Source organism: Blennius ocellaris (genome assembly GCF_963422515.1).
Source record: "Blennius ocellaris genome assembly, chromosome: 16".
Taxonomy (NCBI): domain Eukaryota; kingdom Metazoa; phylum Chordata; class Actinopteri; order Blenniiformes; family Blenniidae; genus Blennius; species Blennius ocellaris.
In genome coordinates this window covers 22,875,667-22,898,321 of record NC_137665.1, presented here as the reverse complement: position 1 = coordinate 22,898,321, position 22,655 = coordinate 22,875,667, and the positions used below count along the sequence as shown (strand labels likewise).

General features: G+C 47.4%; 1 protein-coding gene across 1 annotated transcript in view; it reads right to left on the bottom strand.

The window, feature by feature from the left end:
- The window catches only part of LOC308141078 (syntaxin-binding protein 4), a gene marked incomplete at both ends in the record, with an annotated part of 237,544 nt that extends 233,809 nt beyond the window's left edge, over window positions 1–3,735 (bottom strand). The window contains one exon of the mRNA XM_080511081.1: window positions 3,593–3,735. Within this exon, the coding sequence (XP_080367207.1) occupies window positions 3,593–3,735 (143 nt within the window). The remainder of the gene's footprint in view (window positions 1–3,592) is intronic.
- Window positions 3,736–22,655: the final 18,920 nt, after the last annotated feature.

Below are 22,655 nucleotides of genomic sequence, written 5' to 3'. Positions count from 1 at the left end.
AAACAAAAGTTTTTTTGAAATGTTTTCTTACAGTAAATGGAGAAAATGGAAAAAAGTGGTATCGGTGCACTTAAACTCTATTTTCCAATGTTGAAAGGTGAAATAGACATAATCATAAACATAATCGCCCCATGAAACGTAAATATTATCCTGTGGTCCACAACTAATGGAAACGGAAATCATTGTCATACCAGTTATCATCAGACAACTCGTGACAGCTAATAGTAGGCTCAAGGGTGCCACCCCACCTCTATCCTAGAAACAGAAAAAAATATATAAAATGTGTTAATGTCCAATATGTTTATGCCAACAAACTACCACTGGGCCTTTATTACTTTCCTAATTACTTGTTTTTAAAAGTCACTAAGTTAGATTACAATTAACTCTTCAGTTACTTTCAGCAGCTGCCAACAACCCCCCCCCCCCCCCCCCCCCCCCCCACCCCCACCCCCACCCCCCCTCCACCCCATCTTCTGAACATGAAAATAACAATCAGTTTTGCTAAAAACTCAGATCCTAGCCTGGCCTCCTGCTGATACATCAATCAATCAATCAATCAATCAATCAATCAATCAATCAATCAATCAATCAATCAATCAATCAAGCTTTATTTATAAAGCACATTTAAAAAACCAAAAGGTAACCAAAGTACTGTACATCAAAAACATCAAATAAAATAAATAAAATAATTCAAAAGTTAATTCAAAAGCACAGAAGAGACAAGGCATAAAACATAGAAAACATGTAAAACAAACAAACAAACAAGCTTACTACAAGTTATATGATGTCAAACAAGATGAAAATAAATCAAGGTGTACTAAAAGCCAAGGAATAAAAGTGGGTTTTTAAAAGGGATTTGAAAACAGGGAGCGAGGAAGCCTGCCTGATGTTGATAGGAAGCTCATTCCAGAGTTCCACATATTTAACTTTTGACCTTCATTCGTTGTATTTTCATCTGACTCAAAGTTTTATTATTAGATTTTTACTATTACTGGTATTTATTTCTCCCCTTTGAACTGCTACCTTATTGTGTTGGGGGCGTTTCAGTACCCTAATGATCCTAGGAGACATGTTGGGGGGGGGGCTTTATGCCCCCCAGTCGTATCTCCCAAGGCAAACAGGTCCTAGGTGATGAGTCAGACTAAAAGCAGTTCAACAAGCCCCTGTGGATAAAGATTCAAAGAGAAGAGTGACGTCGCCCGGAAAGGCGCAGCCAGGGCCCCACCCTGGAGCCAGACCTGGGGTTGGGCCCATATGCGAGTGCCTAGTGGCCTTGCCCAGCCTGGAGGGATGACACGGGCCCCTCCTCCTCTTCCTCCTGTGAGCCCACCACCCACAGAGGCTACCAGAGTTGTCGGGTGCAGTATGGATCGGGTGGCAGTCGACGACCCGATCCCCGGACGACCCGATCCCCGGACGACCCAATCCCCGGACGACCCGATCCCCAGACACAGAATCTCGTTTTTTGAACATGGAACTTGACCTCGCTGGAGGGGAAGGAGCCCGAGCTTGCGCAGGAGGTTGAGAGATATTATCTAGATATAGTCAGGCTCTCCTGGGTTCACCTGGGCTCACCTGGCTTCCAGAGTCCAAGCTCTGCGTAGGCACAGCTTGGACTCTGGAACCCAGCTCCTCAACAGGGACTGGACACTCCACTTCTCTGGAGTTGCTCGAGGTGAGAGGCGGCAGACTGGTGTGGGCTTGCTTATTGCCCCACAGCTCACCTGCCATGTGTTCACCCTGGTGAACGAGAGGGTCGTATCCCTTCGCCTTGGGGTAGGGGACAGGTCTCGGACTGTTGTCTCGGCCTATGGACCGAACAGCTATTTAGAGTAACTGACCTTCTTGGATTCCCTGGGAGGGGTGCTGGATAGTGCTCCAACTGGGGACTCCGTTGTTTTACTGGGAAACAATGCAGTTTTCATCGTGGTCATGGAACACTGGACCAGTTCTATACTCTCCACCAGGTGCTTGAGGGTTCATGGGAGTTCGCTCAATCAGTCTACATGTGTTTTGTGCATCTGGAGAAGTTGTTCAACAGTGTCCCTCAGGACGTCCTGTGGGGGGCTGCTCCGGGAGTACGGAGTCCAGCCAATCAAATTTCGATGTGTTATTGACAGAACACCCAAGGGCAAGCAGAGATTCTGGTGCTGGTCTTGGTGTTCGTCATTGAACTGAGCTTGACTAATTGGCCCATTGGCATGATGATGCACTGTTAATGTCTGCTATTCTGGAGTGATGGTGGCTAATTTAACAGCAAGATCGGATATGATAGTGGACCTGCTTCTTTTTTCAAGGTGACCGTTTGCAGAATAAATGTAAATTGTGAGTAGAGGAAGACCGACACCAGAAATGGATGGGATAACTCAGACCAACACAGGCTTTGTGCAGCATTTTACAGCGGGATGGATTTAATCTACAAGTGATGGGTGAGTGCTCTTTTTTTTTTTTTTTTTTTTTTTACTTTCTCTGGATTTGATTGGCACTGCTGTCGGCATTTGTTGCTGTTTTTGATTGTAAAGTGGTGTTTCCCATACAATTGTGCACACAGACAGACAAGCGCGCATGCATGACAGTAGTGCATGAGACTCGCACGGTCCGAACCCCCCCCCCCGTGCAAACCTGTGGGAAACACTGGAAGGTGATCTAATGGCGATGCTGCACAGTGGTGTTTTTGATGTGTTGTGGTTGTTGATCAGCTGTCATGTTGCTATTGACAAAGTACTGGTGCATAATAGTGGCCTTACATTGGATTCAGATTGTGTATTTACTGTAGGACATAATGTGCAGCTGTTGCATTGGATGTATCTGCAGCGGCAACAATACTTGTTTTGGACGGGTGGGGGTGGGGGTGCTTGTATTTTGTTACTGCTGGCCCTGACTGAAACACTGCGCTACTGATTTCAACTATAGGTATGACAATTCTCCCCAAACATGCTCATTTTTCATCAGATTAAACAAATTGTTAAAAATATATTCTGTATGAAGTGAGTTGTTTCTCGGATTCACGTCTGTGTGTCATAATTCAAACAAAGCAGATTCATGTTGAAACTTCAGAACTGACTTAGGTTACTAAAACTGCAATTTTTGCCTTGGCTTCTGTTTAATTGCCATCATTTGAAAGAAAATACCATAACAGGTTATTTTCCCTCACACATGAACCTTAGCACAAAGTGTTGCTATTGGATCAATAACTTGGATCAGTGGTGTCGAAACTCTCTCCCACTAACTTTAAGGCATCATGTTCACTGCCTGAGATTCTTCTGAAATTACAATTGATCCAAAGTCCAGACTTATTTGAATGATCAAAGTGAACCTGAAGATCCAACTGAAGCAAAGTCATTTTACAGCTTAACTTGTCATCCTTACCCTCACTTTCATTGCTTCGACTCACTCCACACTGAGGCATGAGTAAAGTAAATCTTATCGGCAGCTGCATAATAATATTCATTTGACATCAAATATCAAAGTTAGTGCCATTGCACCAACAAAAGTGAAAAGCACCCGTCTGCACATGAGAAGCCTTAGTGAAGCTTTAAAAGTCAAAACGATGACGTTTAGAGGATGAAAGTGGTCCAGGTGCCACGCCTACCTGGGTTTGATAGTCGGGTTCATCCTCAGAGGAAACAGACCCAGATCTATATCTCTACAATCTGGATTAAACTCAAATGCTCCAGAGACGTAGATGAGGAAGTAGTCCCAGAGCTCGGGTAACTTCTTAGAGGAGAGGATCATGAGGAAAGCTTGAGTCGCTGCTCGGTGTGAGGAAGAGGGGGTAGAGAGGGCAGTCTTCGAGGGGGTCCAGCACTTTATACCCCCTCCCCTCAGCTGACACAGCGCTGCAGTCAGCTGACGGACTCTTCTACAGGCACCGAGGGATTAGAGTTTCAGGGGAATGAAGCCAGAACTCAACACTGTCAGCAGGAAACACTCAGAGAAATGAGAAAAACAGAGTCAGAGTAACCTGGTCTGAAGAAGGAGAAACATCAAAATCTCTCAGCTGCTGGGCTTTTGTTTGTTTTCAATAAAAACTAATGCGTAAAGAGATTAACTCACCAATATGTAACCACAGCTTCATGAACATTACCAGTATTTCCAATGTTTTTGTGGCTGGTTTGACATTTTGAGATGCATTCTGTATTTATGTTTTCGAGCTTATATAGAAAATCTGATCACGTCACTCCACTGACCTCTTGTCTTCACTTTCAGCTAGATTATCACATGAACGACAGTCTGTTCCTCTCTGTGACATTGACAAGAATCATACAGTTGGAGGGCTGTCACCTCTATCCTCTCGATAAGGGGTCACCAACGTAGTGTCAGCAGTCACCAGGTTGCCACCACGGACCACAGGAGTTGCCTGCAAGCCTGTTCTAAAATTAGCAGTGAGCTGCATCAAAAATGTAATTTTATTCTACTGATAATCTTTTTTTAATCATACTTGCATTTATTTAAATTGAAAAATGTTTATTATACATGAAGTTTAAATCCCTGGTGCGCTGTGTGGCAGAACAATTGTAACGAAGGTCCTTCACTTTCTCACCTCACTGCCAAAGACAGCGACAATGATTATTTAACTTAACATTAAATAATCAGGAATTGCACAACAAGTGAATTATAGTGAAGCCACACCGTTCACACTCATGGTTCTAAGGAGCCATGCCACCGTTTCTCTCCCCCACCTCACTTATGTGATGTTTTTTGCATCACTTGTTCAGCCATTGAAGTCCAGTGGTTATGATTCTTTCTTGCCGTCCAAGGTTTGAGTTCTCATCGGTGTAGTCATTTATTTAGATATGTTTAGTCAATTTTAAAGACACGGTTTTTGTTTTGTTGGACCATTTGGTCAGTGGTTGTGGGAAACGCTCACTGAAATGCGTAAAGGTCTGGGACCTCATTTATAAAACCTTGCGTAGGATTCCTACGAAAGCTGAAAATGGTGTGCGCCAAAAAATTGGATTGGTAAAACCAGCATATGCACATCTGCACATGCTTTCCTTTTATTGATTCCAGTCCACCTGGAATGTTGACAGTTCATCTACCGCCCTCAACACGCCCACTTTCAGCATTTGACGCTAAATCCCGACTGAAAAGACAGAGAAATAGTCACGGAGCAGCTGGAGACAGGAAAATTATATTATTTAGTGTCACAGTAGTGGAATCACTAATAAAAGAAAAACAAGTGATCTGCAGCTCTGCTGGAAATAGCGAGAGAGTCTGAGAGAGATTAGTGACTGTAGACGTGGAGAAGAGTCTAATCTGAAGGTGGAGGTCAGAGGAGAGTGACATCATGGAGGAGAGTGACATCATGGAGGAGAGTGACATCATGGGCCCAGCAAACTGCTGGACCCCAAAACAGCTTCATGGTTGTGACGACCAGCGTGTGTCAGAGTGTCAGAGAGAAAAGGAGATATTTTGGTGGAGACAAAGCAGACTGATTAATTTTAGTTTTATCTGTTTATTAAATGTATGAATGAAATATTTCAACAGGAACTGTAAAAAAATGCTCTGTGGACTTTGTGTTTTATCCTCAGTAACTGGAGTTGTAGGTGGAGGGTGGAGGAAGAGGTCCTCGGTCTGCAGCTGCAGAGCGTCCAGAGCACATGGCGATGCAGCACATGCACACTGCAGCTTTATGCACGGCTGTCACTGCGCTATTTATGTGTTTACTCTGAAATTAGAATGACTGTTACACACCTTGTCACAATTGATAATCAGTTCTATCCACTGCTCTGTATCATTAGAAGATGAAACTATGACATATGAACATCATGCTGCTGATTCAGTAATAATGATCCACTAAAGAAACATCTATACCACTGCAGCTTGGCTGTTTATGATTGCGTAGATCAATAACTCTGATATTTGAAGATATTAAATGTATGAGATGAATCTGGATTCAATTCTCCACCTTACAATCAGCACCGCCAGGTTCCTTGTCTACAAAATGTGCTGCTCAAGGTTCAAAGTTTGCGTACCGGTACAAACATTCTCCCGCAAACTTTATTTTTTTAGATCAAAACTTTGCATGGGAAGTGGCATCTTTCAGAAGTATGCATGTTTCAGGACACGTTTTGTGCTTCAGCAACCTTTATAAATGAGGCCCCAGGAAATTAAGATTAAGATTCTTCATTACTTGCTTTGATGTATTTCTTTTATTTCTTTGTAAAGCTTTTCTGTATTTCTTTATTTTCTTTGTAAAGCACTGTGACTTGCCCTGTGTTTGAATGGTGCTCTATAAATACATTTGCCTTGCCTATTCTTTTCTTTTTCTTTCAATCTGCCATTCGTTCATATTTTTGTGGAGCATTAAGGTTAAAATCTCTTGATCTGCAGTGTTTCTTCATTTTTATGTCCAGCGGGTTTTGTGGCTCCAGAGTTTCTGTTGAGTAGGAAACGGGTCCAATTGGCTCCAAGTGTTGAAGGTCTCAACCTTTCTATTAAATTTTGTTTTCGTTGTTTTGTTGTTGCTGAGATTAATAGAAATAAAGTGTTGAAAATTGATATTATCTGTTTCCCACCTCAAGTCATTGTTGACAAATATTGTGAGAAATCATTCATTTGATCAGTGTCTTCAGATATATGAGTATGAATAATAATAAGATATAACTAAAGGCAAACTGAGGAAATTTGATATTTCAGAGTAGTGTGCCAAACTGGTAGCCCTTCGCATGACTCAGTAGCTATGAAGTAGCTCTCATTTTCAGAAAGGGCGGTAACCCCTGCTATAGAGACCAGTCCTCATGTCCAATGTGAGACAAAGTGTCCACACACAGTACAAGCACATCCAGATATAAATCCTACCTATTTCATCTGCATTAGGTCTCTTCAGCCCCGTTTCCACTGCACAAAAAGTACCGGCCTAGACCGGTTTAAACCGTTCCGGTTCGCGTGACACCACAGGAATGCGGCCTGAACCGCTCCAGACCGCTCCAGACCGCTCCAAAGGCGGTCGATTTTCCGCTCCCCTTCCGTTGGGGTACCAGGACCATGGAACGGGTCTGAGTTTGAGGAGCTGATTGGTCAGTGATTTACTACACGCCCTCAATATTTGAATGTGTCGGTTGGATGAAGCCTCTGTCAGTGTGGTCAGCTGTGCACTGGTTGTTTGTTTTTTTTTTCCCTTTTATTTTCTGTTCAACTTTAGTGTTTGTGGTGAAAGAGCGACTTGAGGCAGGGGGAGACTGGAGCTCGGGACTTTGCATCGCGTTGGAACTTTCTGTTTGCAGCATAGCGCTCGCTGTGGCGTGGATGCGGGACACGGGAGTCTGGAGCTTTCGTCTCCGGCGCTGATCGCGCTCGGGCAGCTCCGCTTCCCAGAGGCGGTCAGTGTTCTGTTCAGCCGCGGTCAGTGGCGCTATATCGCGGGGACGGACCGCGGCAGCGATGAAAAGGAGCTCGGAGCCTCCGTGTTCCGGCGCTGAGCTGCCAGACCACGATCAGCACCGAAATGGAGTGGCTGCTCCTGCGTTTGAGCAGAAAGCTCAGACTCCCGTGTCTGTGCCTCAGCCAACCGGGGGGAACGCCCCGGCCACTTGCCCCGCCCCCGAGCGCTCGAGTGCGGGGCAAGTCGCCCCAAGTCGCCGGTAAGTGGCCGGAGCGTTCGCTCTCTCACAACAAACACGGAAGTTGCGCTGCAGCTCTCCACTGCAAAAAACGACCGCTGCAAAAAATAACAATGCAAAGTGGAGGATGTAAACAACAACAGAGGATTCACAAGATCTAGATCTGATGACTTTCTTCTCTGTTGTAATGTCACATTTCTGCGGAGCTCATAAGCCCCGCCCACTTTTAAAGCTCCTCTCTGCGGTGGAAACGCGATCCAAAATTTCGGTCGAGGTCTCTATTCCGTACCGCTCCGCTCCGTCCCGGCACTTGTGTGCGGTGGAAACGGGGCTTTCATGAGCATGTTTCCCCGAGGTCTGGAAGTCCTCTGTGTAGTACTGCGCTCTCTGAATTCTCTCAAATGGATCTCAACTCCATCTGTAACAAACTCTGTGTCATCCTCAGTTTCTTCTAAAGTCATCAACCGGACCCTGAAGGTTTCTGAACTCTGTCATCATGAGCACATTCATGTAAAATCTTATTCATGATGATCAAATGGATTAATTGAATTATGGAGTTTTGTCTACATTTGAAGGTATTTCTGAGACATTTTACAAACGTCACAATAAAAGTGTAGGAACTAATCTGTCATGATCCTGCTCTGACTCACCCCTCCCTTCCTCAGAGTTTTCAATCCTCCCCTCCTGTGTTCCCTTAGCTCCACCCCTGTGCTCTCCTGTTTCCTCCTCCTGATCACAGCTGTTTGTTATTGTCATTAGTGTGTGCATTTAGTTCCCCTCTCTTGTAGCTATAGTTGCCAGTTTGTCTGAGTTCTTACACCATTCGTACCCGCCATTTTTTCCTCGTGTTGCCTTTGTGTGTTTTCGACCTTCTGCCTGCCCAACTTTGCCTCCTGGATTTCCTCCTCCATTGCCTGCACTGGTTTTGATCTTGGACTGCCTGACTTTGCTTCTGCTGTGTTTTTTGAGAATAAAACACTTTTGAACTGAGCTTCTTGTCTGCCGTGCAATTGAGTTCACAAACCCTGACAGTAGGAACTGGCCATGGACTCAGCCGGCAGACAAGAGTGCGCCGAACCACCGGAGGCTCCACAAGACCTCCATTTCCTGAGTACTCTTCTTCAGCGGCACATCGCACAGAGTGATCAGGTCCTCTCCACCTTTGGCGTACAGCTAAACACCCTCTCGGCGCAGGTGAGGAACCTACCACAGACCCAGACCCCCGTACTTCCTGCCATACCTCCATCGCTGGTTCCGCTGGCTGCTCTGCCATGTTTTTCAGGTGAGACGGAGAGGCTACGGCAGTTTGTTATCCAGTGTGAACTGCATTTCGAGCTCCGGGCAGCTGCCTTCCCGACAGAACGAGCCAAGGTGGCCTTCATCCTCTCCCACCTGGGTGGACAAGCAGCGACGTGGGCGGTGGCCGAGTGGACTAACCAGGCAGGTACATGCACCACCGCAGCCGCCTTCCTCAGGGCACTCACAGACCTGTTTCAGCGATCGCTCACAGGCCGGGAGGCCACTCACACAATCATGATGATGCAACAGAGATCCTCGTCAGTGGCTGATTATGCCATCTCCTTCCGTGCCGTTGCTGCTGACAGCAGCTGGAACCCTGAGGTGTTGTATGATGCCTTCTTGTTTGGACTGTCTCCTAGTTTAAAGACTCTTTTGCTCTCCCATGAGTTACCCGCCGGTCTGGATGAGCTGGTGGCACTGGCAATCCGAACGGAGCGGCGTTCAGCTGACTGGGGGTGTGCGACTCAGGAGTCAAGGAGGAAAGATCTGCAAGCTCTGACATCAGTTCACAGACGACCACCGTTGCCCCCTTGTCGACCACCTTCTGCTCCTACGGCATCCTCCTCCTGCACAGAGGAACCAATGCAACTGGGCCGAACACGTCTAACACCTGAGGAACGTGAGAGACGGTTCAGAGTCCGGCTCTGCATTTACTGTGGTCAACCTGGGCACCGCCTCACCAACTGTCTGATATGAGGCAAGTCTTCAAGTGTTGTGCCGAGGTCACTGTACTCACTCTCACATGTTAAAGACTCCCAGCGTCCTGTGTTCTCTGTTACTCTCTCGACTCTTGGTGTCTCCCTACAGGTGGAAGTACTGGTGGACTCCGGGGCTGACGCTAACCTCATGCACTCACAGTTGGCTGAGAGACTCCAACTGAAGACATTCCCCCTCGACTCGCCCACTGAGACTCACGCCTTGGATGGATGCCTCTTGTCCCAGATTACTCGGACCTCTCAGCCAGTACAGGTTAGCTTTCCCGATGGTCATTCCAAGTCCACCTGCTTCCACGTATTTAAGTCCCCACAATTCCCTGTGGTCCTGGGTCTCCCCTGGCTTCAACAGCACAATCCCAGTATTGATTGGGTGACGGGACGTGTGAGGAGCTGGGGGCCCCAGTGTAAAGATAACCGTCTGTCCTCTAAGAACTCCACCCAGCTCACCACTGTTTACCCGGCAACCAGCTCTGTCACGCCCTCCCCGGACCTCAAGAACATCCCGGCCTGCTATCACGATCTTTTGGAGGTGTTTTCAAAGAGCCGGGCTACCTCAACTGCTTTGTTTTTGTCTACCTGGATGATATTTTGTGTTTTCCCCAGATCAGGAGACTCACATCCAACATATGAGACTGGTCCTCTCTCGCCTCCTGGAAAACAACCTATTGGTTAAAGCAGAGAAATGTGAGTTTCACGTTCCCTCAACATCATTCCTCGGTCTGATTATTTCTCCAGGACACATCCGAATGGACCCTGCCAAGGTCAGCGCTGTGGCCTCATGGCCAACTCCAGAAAACCGCAAACAACTACAGCGCTTCCTTGGTTTTGCCAATTTTTACAGGAAGTTTGTTAAAGAGTTCAGTATGGTTGCAGCCCCATTGCACAGACTCACCTCCACTGTTTGTTCTTTCACATGGACCCCTGAGGTTGACAAGGCATTCAAGAACCTCCGGACAGCTTTCTGCTCGGCTCCCATTCTCGCTCAACTGGATCCCGAGAGGCAATTTGTGGTGGATGTCGATGCCTCAGATTTAGGCGTGGGGGCAGTCCTGTCCCAGAGGTCTGTTTCTGATGGACGTCTTCACCCATGTGCGTTCTTTTCTCGTCACCTTTCAGATGCCGAGAGGAACTACTGTGTAGGAGACAGGGAGCTGTTGGCCCTCGAGGAATGGCAGCTTTGGCTTGAGGGCTCTACCCAACCCTTCATTGTGTGGACAGACCACAAAAACCTTGAGTATCTGAGGACAGCAAAGAGGTTAAATGCGCGGCAAGCCCACTGGAGTTTGTTCTTTGCACGCTTTAACTTCTCTTTGACCTTCAGACCAGGAGAGAACAACATTAAACCTGATGCGCTCTCTTGCATCTACAAGGAGGGGGAGTCCACCGCCCAGCCTGAGTCTGTCATTTCCTCAGCCAAGATCATCGGGGCTGTCCTTTGGGAATTGGAGCAGCGAGTGTTGGATGCTCTCGTGGGACAGCAGGTACCTGATAATATCCCTGATCCCTGATGCTTGTTTGTTCCATGAGAGCTCCGTTCCCAGGTCCTCCAATGGGCTCATGCTTTTCGGTTGGCGGTCCACCCGGGGGTCAGTCGGAAATTGGTCCAACAAAGTTTTTGGTGGCCCAAACTGCAGGCGGACGTCAGGGAGTATGTGGCAGCCTGTCCTGAATGCTCCAGTTGCAAGTCCGGTAATTCACCCCTTGCAGGAAATCTCCTCCCTCTGTCTGTCCCTTCACATCCCTGGTCCCACATCGCTTTGGATTTCATCACTGGACTTCCCGAATCCCATGGCAAAACCTCCATCCTCACTGTAGTTGACCATATTTCTAAGATGGCTCATTTCATTCCCCTCACTAAACTACCCTCTGCTAAAGAAACCGCTGAATTAGTCCTCCATGTTTTCCGGCTTCATGGTCTCCTTCAGGATCTGGTTTCAGATCGCGGCCCCCAGTTCACTTCCTATTTCTGGAAGGAGTTCTGTGCTCTCATTGGAGCCTCCCCGAGTCTCCCCTGTGGCTACCACCCTCAGTCTAATGGACAGACGGAGCGTCTCAACTAGGTCCTAGAGACTGGCCTTCGTCTTCTGTCCCACCAACAACTCTCAAAAACATCATCTGTGTGGAGCATGCACACAACTCTCTTCCCTCTGCGTCTACTGGACTCTCACCTTTTCATTGTGTTTATGGTTTTCAGGCCCCACTCTTCCCAGCCCTGGAGAAGGAGGTTCATGTTCCCTCGGTGGCTGCCCTGGTTCGGAGCTGCCGCAGGGTCTGGATCCAAGCCCGCCAGCGTCTTCTCCGAGCGTCGGCATCTCATAAAGTCTACGCTGACCGTCGTCACTCAGCCACCAGCCAGGGCAGCGAGTGTGGCTTTCCACAAGAAACCTCAGACTCCAGGGACCATCATGGAAGTTAACCCCACGATTCATTGGCCCTTTTCCCATTTTTGAAGTCATCAACCCCGTGGCTGTTCGTCTACAACTCCCTAGGAACATCCGGATCCATCCCTCTTTCCATGTTTCCCACATCAAAGCAACATACCAGAGTACTTTTAGTTACTTTTGGAGTACTTCACCAACAAACTGCACTTGCACTTAACAACTTCTGAACTATCAATACTCAGTAACCAATCAGGTGTCTAACACTGATTTTTTTTTTTTTAAAGAATCAAAACTACAATACAAATGAAGCTTTTCAAGAAAATGTGCCCATCTTTTCCAAAACACACACTCTCTCTCTCGCTCTCTCTCTCGTCCCGTTTCCTCATTGGTTTTAATGTTTTTTCCAGACTAAATATAGTGACGAGAGCAACTGGCTGCAGTATCCACGGCAACGCGTCAGTGCCAGCCAGCCTGAAAGCATCAGGAAGTGTCGCAATGCCGGCGGACGGCGCTTGTGACACTGCAGTTCTAGTTTCTTCCATTTGATTTTCTATTGTAATCCCACTCGGTAATCCCCTTTTTTTTTTATTGAATATACCTGTAATGAGATTACACATTTTTTTATGTCCTGTAACAGATTACAGTTGCCTAATTATGTATTCAGTTACTACCCAACCCTGACCAGTACATACCATGTTGGCCCACTAGATGTGACTGTGTGACCACTGAAAGCTGCCACAACACCACAGAAAAACCTCCATTACTGCTGCATTTCACTCACAGAGCATGAAAAATGTCTCCAAAAACAAAACTCAACTGAGTTAAATGTAAACTGTGCATCACAAACCAGAAAGAGTTCAGTGTGAGAGAAACAAAACTGTTCCTGTGTTGCCCTGGGACCTTCTGCTGATATCATGCGGCCCTCATTAACAAAACCTTTTCAAACACATCTATTCAGTTTTCTTTTTGTGTAGAATGACTTAAAAATCATTTGTACATCAAATAAACTAATAAACATAATGCTGGTTCTGAACAAGTTTGCAAAATCTTTTAATAATCTGATCAAACCTAATTTACATTGAACTTCATGTAGACCTATTAAAACACATCTTGGGTTTTACGGCTTTCCTGCAATCACACAAGGATTGAGTGCTTGTAATTTGACTCCAGCCTCATCCTCAACATCAGCTAAAAGACTTCTAAAGATTTCTGTCTGACTCAATTCGTGCAATGATTCACTGTGAAAAAAATTATTTCAAATACTGCTGGATTTAATGTTTGAAATATATAACCGTACATATGAATGATCTGTCAGGGTCAAAGGGCCCTGGAAGTCATGCAGGCTGTCAATGAGCCAGAAGTACAACTTGGACCGACCACCGTCTATCACACTCAGAGAGAGAGAGAGAGAGATCGAGATCCCCTCTCAGCGGAACTTCAATCCAACCAGAAAATACACTCACACAAGAAGACATGAGAACAAACATGGTGAATGTGATCTCTCTAAATTCAGGAGTGCCATGGTTAAGCGTTCCACAGACAAATGAATGAATGAATGAATAATAGCTCTTACCAGTAAATCAGCGACAGTCCATCAAAGCGCTCGAGTTCTCTCCCCCTCTGCTTGAGCAGAGACATGGTCTCAAACTTTGAAAGGATGAAGGAGCCACTTCTCTGGGCAGCCTCTGCGCCCACACTGACCAGCACTGACCCACACTGACCAGCACTGACCCACACTGACCAGCACTGACCCACACTGACCAGTACTGAGCCGCTCTGTCCAGTATTGAGTGCCGGAATGCATCCGCTTGCTGCTCCACTCCCCGGCACTGTCTGATGGATGGAGGGATGCTCAGATTACAGAGGCCCGACACGTGGAGCTGTTTTCTGCTGACTGGCTTGAACCTATCTGTCAGACAACATGAGCACACACTCCTCTTCCTCCCCTCCTCTCCCCTTCTTCCTCCCCCTCCTCCTTACACTCCCCCTCCTCGGCCTTCTCTTCCTCCTCCTCTTCCTCCTCCTCCTAAGTCCGGCCCTCAAATGCAAACGATTCAATGGCATTCAACCACCAACTTCCCTGAAGTGCCGACTCGGACAATCTCTGTGGAGAACCATAAGAGCATAGGGCTATTTAAGTCATTTAAGATGCAATAAATGGTCAAACGATGTGCTTAGGGTACATGCAACAGTGATACGATTCATCCTGAAAGGATAGATCACCAAAGTCTCTTTTTCACTGATTGAATTCTCTCATTAGCTTAGCTTAGCATTAGAATTAGCATTAGTGATGGCTTCCTTGTCCTCTCCTCTTCCTCCTGCCTTGTTCTCTTGCTCAGTGTGTTTGATTTTTTCTTCTTCCAGTCTGTGACATAATATAGGAATGTGTGGGAAATGATGAGAGGGATTAGAAGGGAACACTCATTCTATTCTCAAACAGGAGATATAATAGCAGTCTATATCCAAGAGAAAGCTGATATAATGGTTAAAACATTTGCCAAAATTCATAGTACCAATAATTTGTCAGAGGAGGGGAAACATAGCAGTGGCCAGACCACGGGAGGTTAATTCTAAAGTCCCGTCTCCACCGCACAAAAAGTACCGGCCTAGACGGGTCTAAACCGCTCCGGTTCGCGTGTCACGACATGTAATGCAGTCTAAACCGCTCCAGACCGCTCCAAAGGCGACCGCTTTTCCGCTACCCTTCCGTTGGGGTGCCGGGGACCATGGAACGGGTCTGAGCTTGAGGAGCTGTCTGCTGATTGGTCAGTGATTTACGTCATTCTCGGAAGTCCCGCCTTACAAACGGCAACACACGCGGTTCCATTTCACTAAAGCCCCGTCTCCACCGCACACAAGTGCCGGAGCGGAGCGGTACGGAGCAGTTCAGAAGCACTAACCCCGACCGAAATTTTTGGTGGCGTCCCCACTGCAGAGAGGAGCGTTAAAAGTGGGTGGGGCTTAAGAGCTCCGCAGAAATGTGACATTATAACAGAAAAGAACGTCGTCAGATGTAGATCTTATGAATCCTCTGTTGTTGTTTAAATTCTCCACTTTGCACTGTTATTTTTTGCAGCGGAAAAAAAAAAAAGTTACTTTTTGCAGCAGTCGTTTTTTGCAGTGGAGAGCTGCAGCGCAACTTCCGTGTTTGTTGTGAGAGAGCGAGTCGCTCGGCCACTTGCCGGCGGCTTGGGGCGACTTGCCCCGCACTCGAGCGCTCGGGTGCGGGGCAAGTGACTGGAGTGTTCCCCCCGGTTAGCTGAGGCACAGACACGGGAGTCTGAGCTTTCTGCTCAAATGCAGGAGGTTCTCCACTCCGGCGCTGATCGCGGTCCGGCAGCTCAGCGTCGGAACACGGAGGCGCCGAGCTCCGAGCTCCTTTTCATGGCTTCCGCGGTCCGTCCCCGCGATAAAGCGCCACTGACCGCGGCTGAACAGAACGCTGACCGCCTCTGGGAAGCGGAGCTGCCGGAGCGCGGTCAGCGCCGGAGACGAAAGCTCCAGACTCCCGTGTCCCGGACGCGCCGGCGAGCGCTATGCTGCTAACAGAAAGCGCCAACGCGATGCAAAGTCCCTCCCCCCGGTCTCCCCCTGCCTCAAGTCGCTCTTTCACAACAAACACTAAAGTTGAGCAGCAAAGAAAAGAAAAGGAAAATAAAAACAACCAGAGCAAAGCTGACCACACTGACAGCAGAGGATTCAGCTGGCACATTAATATATTGAGGGCGTGTCGTAAATCACTGACCAATCAGCAGACAGCAGCTCAACCTCAGACCCGTTCCATGGTCCTGGTACCCCAACGGAAGGGGAGCGGAATAGCGGTCGCCTTTGGAGCGGTCTGGAGCGGTTTAGACTGGTACTTTTTGTGAGGTGGAGACGGGGCTAAAGATGGCGAAAGAAAATACGTGGACCGGTGCGGAGGTCCAGCTCTTCCTCTCCATTATAGGAGAGGAGGGGGTCCAGCAGGAGCTTGACGGGGCGGTGCGGAATGAAAAGGTATTTCGAGTGGTGGTGGAACGGATGGCGGCACATGGCTTCGTCCGCACGCCAGCGCAATGTCGCTGCAAGCTAAAGAAGCTGCGCCGGGTGAAGGACCACAACGGCAGGAGTGGATCCCAGCGGAAGCACTGACGGTGGCACGAAGCCATGGATGCCATTTATGGCCACCGGCCGGCGAGTCAGGGACGTGAAGGCGGCGTGGACACGGCAACGGCGCTGCTGGAGTCGCTGATGGAGGAGAATGGTGAGTTGAATGCTCCAAAATGTGCTGACAACCTCTGCTCATTGTAGTAAATAAACCCTGTGACTATGCATTCATCCGCGGCTTTCCTCAGAGCCTTTCTTTCAACAATTGCATTGAAAACAATGCCAAATGCTGTTTGTTTTGGTTAGCTTCCGCCGCTAGCGCGGTCTTAACGCTAGCCTGTCGTGTATTTAGCATGTGGGCTATGCTACATTTCAGGAAGTGGGAGAGGCAGCTTCCACCTCCTCCGGCACCAGTGCCGCGCCACAGTCCCCTCTGTCCCCGACGCCGTCAGCTCCATCCCCCTCCCCGTCAGCTCCATCCCCCTCCCCGTCAGCTCCATCCCCCTCCCCGTCAGCTCCATCACCCTCCCCGTCTGCTCCATCACCCTCCCCGTCAGCTCCATCCCCCTCCCCGTCAGCTCCATCACCCTCCCCGTCTGCTCCATCCCCCTCCCCGTCAGCTCCATCCCCCTCCCCGTCAGCTCCATCACCCTCCCCGTCTGCTCCATCACCCTCCCCGTCTGCTCCATCCCCCTCCCCGTCAGCTCCATCCCCCTCCCCGTCAGCTCCATCACCCTCCCCGTCAGCTCCATCACCCTCCCCGTCAGCTCCATCACCCTCCCTGTCAGCTCCATCACCACCACCACCACCAATGGCACCATCACAGGCTGGGCCATCCATGCCAGGTAAGAAATAAGCGTGGAAATGAATCCAATTTTATTGTCATTCTATAGTTAAGTAAAAATGTTCCTGTTATTAGCGTTGGCATATTTAGTGGCAACCCTGTGGAAGGCAATAAATATAGGCCAAACCAAAACATGTGGAATAGGATATTAACTAATAACCCCGAAATAACCCTGAACTGCTGCTGTGAATGCAGCTATGTTGTGTTTTTATGTCATCAGAAGTTGTGCAAGTGCTCTGTTGTTTAACAGCCCGTCTGCTTCCTGTTTAGCCCGGAGAAGGAGGGATGCAGCCGACAGTCCCCTGGTAGCATGCCTGCAGGACATGCATGCCTCTGAGAGCTCTCTGGCTGAAAGGGCCCTGGAGATGCAAGGCCGGGCGCTGCAGGTGATGGAGCAGGAGTCGAGTGCCATGAGGGAGTACCTGTCCAATCAGAGGGCCAATTTGGGGGACAGGTTTATTGAGGGCATAGCAATGCTTGTCCAGGCCCTCAGGCCACAGCGACACCAGTCCGGCGAGTCCCCTGACTGAAGCAGCCGGTTGTAAATATTGTAAATAGTTGTTATTGTAAATAGTTGTTATTGTGTTCTGTTAATACAATTTGGATTTTCCATACGTGTTTGTGTTCATTTAATCAATGTCAGCACAGAAGTATCAACTTTCCATATCATGCCATTAATACAGATATGGCACTGTGCCAACAGTGAAACTGACATGTCCTTTATTTGTGATGCTGAATATGTTAAAGGTGTACAGGAGGATTTTCAGGAATTTTAGGAAAGAACTGCCCTCTCCACCGTTTGAAAAAAGTGCGCATGCGCAACGCTGTACCTGCTCCCGAGACGGAACGCCTACTAAAACGCGTGCGAGAGACGTGCACGAGCCCAGTTCTCCTCGTGCACGCTCTGTTTACAAGTCACAAGTCGGCATCGCTCACATAAGCTCACTTTACAAGAAGATTTGCACCAGAGGGGGTGAAACTGTGTAAAAATGTCCCAGAATAATGCGTGGGGTCGGCCACCGGCATGATGAGAACCGTGTGGAGTGAGCTGCGCGCAGGGACGAGCACGTACGACGGCCTTACGTCATATATCACCAGAATGATTGACAATTGGGAGGACCAGTTATTTTGATGATCCACCCGGAAGAAGAAAATCCTCTACTATACCTTTAAGTAAAGGTAAGTGTATTAATTTAAGAAAACCTTGCACTTTGCTCCATAAGATATTGTCCCCCCCCCATTATGTGAAACACATTTATTATAATTATATTGACTATACATACCAAGTCCATATGTGCAGAATGAAACGAATGCCCTTATAATGGCTCCTGAGCATGGTGTTAGCCAGTGTCAATGTAAATATTGGAATATTCTGTGTAGTAGCTGTAAGCTGAAATATTACAAGCTGTCTTCAGAAAGGATAAACACTTTAAATAAGGAGGGACAACAAGGAGGCAACTGTGGTTGGAACATATATTAACAGGAACTATGTACATTGCAGGAGGTCTTTATGCATTTAAATACTGCATTACAGCCTCTCTGACGTCCTGCCATCCTCATCTGCACCCGGAGCCAGTGCCTCTGCAGGTTGGTCTGCTGCAGCTGCTGGTGTGTCCCACTGGTCGCTGTAGTCCTCTCCATGGGACTCACACAGGTGGTGCAGAGCACAACACACCACCTCCATCGACTTCACCAGGCTGATGTCACTGCGTTCCTCTTAAGAAGGCAGCGCCAACGACCCTTCAGCCTGCCAAAGGCGTTCTCCACCACCACCCCAGCTCGTGGAATCTTCCGGTTGTACACCTGTTGTCCTGCAGTCAGATGGCAGTGTCAGGGAAGGGCTTCAGCAGCCATTTCTGCAGAGGATAGGCAGAGTCCCCCAGGATGTAATATCCAACATTCACCCCGCCTATGTCTCTGGTGCATGCTGGGAAAAGGCAGCCCCGGTCAACCAGCTCCCACAGTGTGGACAGTCTCAGGACCCTGGCATCATGCATGCTCCCCGGCATGCCTGCAAACGCATTCCAGAAGAGCCCCTTCCCATCCACGACTCCTTGGAGGATAATGGAATGCCAGCCTTTGCGATTAAAGTAATCGCAGTGGAAGTCTTGTGGTGCCAGGATAGGAATGTGCGTTCCATCAATGGCACCAACACACTGCGGAAGCCCCCACCGGTTCTGGAAATAGGCTGCCAGGTGTTGCAGCCTCTCCTGGTTAGGAAATTCAATATGTGCAGGAAGCAACAAGTGACACGCTGCATCACAGAATTCCTTCACACACCGACACACTGTGGTTCTACTGACACCAAAGAGATGGCCAATACTCCGGTATTCCGAATTTGTTGCGAGCTTCCACAAAGCAACGGCAACTCGTTTCTGCAGGGGGACACACAGGCGATAGTTTGTGTCCTGGCTCTCCATCGCTGGACGAACCAGGTCACACAGGTACTGGAATGTCTCTGCAGACATCCTGAAGTTGTGGACCCACTGTGTGCTGGTGAACCCAGGGACAATCACGTCCCACCACTCCTGGCTTCGGTTCACATCCACACTGCAGGTCCTCTGCGGCGACTCCGGAGCAACAACAACATGAGCTGAAACACATACAGAGCACATGTTTTGAGATCATAACAACATATTATAAGCTGCACACACATGCTACATGTTTGAATACACAACTACTCCAATTTGCTTTGTACAATTACAATACAACAAACACAAGGTCGAATGATGTGGAGGACAACATGCGAAATGGACAAAACACGTGAAAATGACGCTGATGCACGGACATGACTACAAAGAAACATGGAACAACAAACATGCACAACTTGTGGACGAGCCACAATGGTCATAACAACCTCATTCTTTAGATTATCAGGTAATGACTGTAAAAACAGGAGCCAACGTGCTATAATCAGGTAATGAAACTAGTCACATGTCATGAAGATTTCACTTTTGTGAATTGTAGCGGCAACTCTATGAACTCACTACGTTTATCACGAGGTCATATTACACTTCATAAGCTGTGTCTGGCTCACATTAAAGGTTAAACATGTATTATAGCAGCAGTTACATTGTTGGAAAGTCACAGAGAATGTTTGTTTGTCGTGAGGCTGCTTACCCTGTTGCGTCTCCTTCTTCTTCTCCTGTCCACCGCGTGTGTCGGGAACGCTATCGACCGCAACAATGACATTCTTCTCCTGTGTGCGCGCAGCACTGCTTCCTCAAGCAATACGTGTTCCTGCACGTAAAACAACAACCACGCAAGCACAACAACGACCACCACTTATCCTCCATGTTGCTCCAAGCTTCTCCCACAATCCTTTGCCGCGCTTCGTTCTTGCGTGATGACGTCACCCCCTGCGTCGTTACGCGGCGCTCAACATCCCGCCCACTTTTTACGCTCCTCTCTGCAGTGGAGACGGTCGGGGTTAGTGCTTCCGAACTGCTCCGAACCGCTCCGCTCCGGCCCGGCACTTGTGTGCGCTGGAGACGGGGCTAAACATTCTAGATGGACCCATACCAGGGGACCAGTTAATGGATGCTCCTTTTACAGTGCAAGAACTAAATAGAGCTATAGCTAAATCAGAACAGCACCAGGCAAAGTCCAGATTTGCTGTATTATGATGAAGAATTTAGGGAGTCAAGCCAAAGCTAAATTATTGGGATTATTTAATAAGGTATGGAAGGAAGACAGGTCACCATGTATTTGGAGAGAGGCCATTATTATACCTATTCTCACACCAGGAAAGGATCCAACAGAATGATATTGTAGAGGCTTGAATAGAATTGTTAAAAGACGGAATGGAAATAGACACCCCACCCATAAAACTTATTTTTATTTTATTTGTTTGTACTCATTTGGTTCAAATACAAGCTCTTTTGAGTAAAGTGTAATTCCTATACTGTTACTGTTAGATGGCGCATGTCGTGCATTAGTAGAGATTAGATGAGGCACTGCATTGGAAGAAAACATCCTCTGTCATGAAGTAAACGTCTTCAACACATGTGCTCTCTGTTTTCTGGTTGCTTCACACATTCACACGTACAGTATGCCCTCTGAACCCCAGACAGAATTACACATGATATAGAGAGCTACATATATATATATATATATATATATATATATATATATCTGTCGTCACCATTTCAGAGTGAGTTTACAAAAGGTAGGAGTACTATGGACCCTGTCCAGATCCAGAACTCAACCAAACATGACATTCTCCTACATCCCAAGACTGTTAGGACTCATTGGAGTGGTTTCTGCATTCAAATCAGTGAACAATTGTCCTGAAAAGGACAAACCAGCCAACCAGTCATATTGTTTCACAGATCAAGTGTCATGCGACAGTCAAAGTAAAGAAAAAGATACCTTTGGCATGGCTCCATCACATCTGACGTGGAACCCGAATGTTCATCTCGACCATCTCTCAGAAAGTGATCAGGAAGTTGTTCGCCAAATGCTCTATGAACAGTCGGATGTTTTTGCTCGTGAGGAAGGGGATATTGGATGTATTCCTGGATTGCAGCTAAAAATCAACACTACTGATAACACACCTGTACAAAAGAGTTACAACTCCATTCCCCAACCACTCTACAGAGAGGTGAAGGAATATGTTCAAAACTTTTTAAACAGGGGTTGGATCCGAAAATCAGTGTCAGCTCATTTGTCACCGGTGGTATGTGTGCGTGAAAAGGATGATTCCTTGCGCTTGTGTATTGATTTCCGCGAACTCAACTGAAAAACTGTACCTGATAGACATCCCTTACCGCGGATACAGAATCTCTTAGACAGTCTCGGAGGAAATACCTGGTTTTCCATATTGGACCAGGGTAGTGCATATCATCAGGGTTTTGTTAGTGAGGAGTCAAGGGACTTAACTGTATTTAGCACACCCTGGGGTTTGTATGAATGGGTATGGATTCCAATCGGTTTAACAACGCACCGGCCGCATTCCAAAGGTGTATGGAGGGAGTGTTAGAAGGGATCAGAGATGAGTGTTACGTGCCCTACTTAGACGATGTACTTTGCTACTCTAAAACCTTTGATGAACATGAAGACCATCTTCGACAAGTCTTGTGTAAAATGTGACAACATGGCATAAAACTTCGTCCACCCAAGTGTGAACTATTTAAAAAGAAATACGCGACCTTGGTAGGTTTGTGTCAGGCGAAGGGGTCCAGGTTCACCCAAGATATTTGGATGCTGTGATCACTTTGAAGCAAAAGAAACCCCGCACAGTTGGAGAGCTCAGAACATTGCTCGGTTTCCTCAGTTATTATCCATCATTTATTCAAGACTTCTCAGGAATGGCGAGGCCTTTGTTTGAACTGCTTCAGAGCCCTAATGATACGAACAGCGGAAACAAACCAGCACCAAAAAGGGGTAAAGGACAAGTAAAGACATGAGACAAAAACCAACTTCCTTCTCCACACCAATAACTTGGACAAGTGAACAATAAGAAGTGGTGTCAAAGTTAGTGGACATTCTGACCAATCCTCCCATTCTCGCCTATCCTAACTTCGATCTTCCATTTGTATTGCATACAGATGCGTCCAACCAAGGCTTGGGAGCTATTTTATATCAAAAACAATACAACAAACTCAAAGTGATTGGCTATGGCTATCGAACTCTCACACCTGCTGAGAAAAATTATCACTTGAGGTCCTCGTGCTCAAATGGGCCATTTGCGATAAGTTTCATGACTATCTGTATACCTCGGCATTAATATCTCAGCCAAGCTGTCAGACTTGGTGCACTTAAA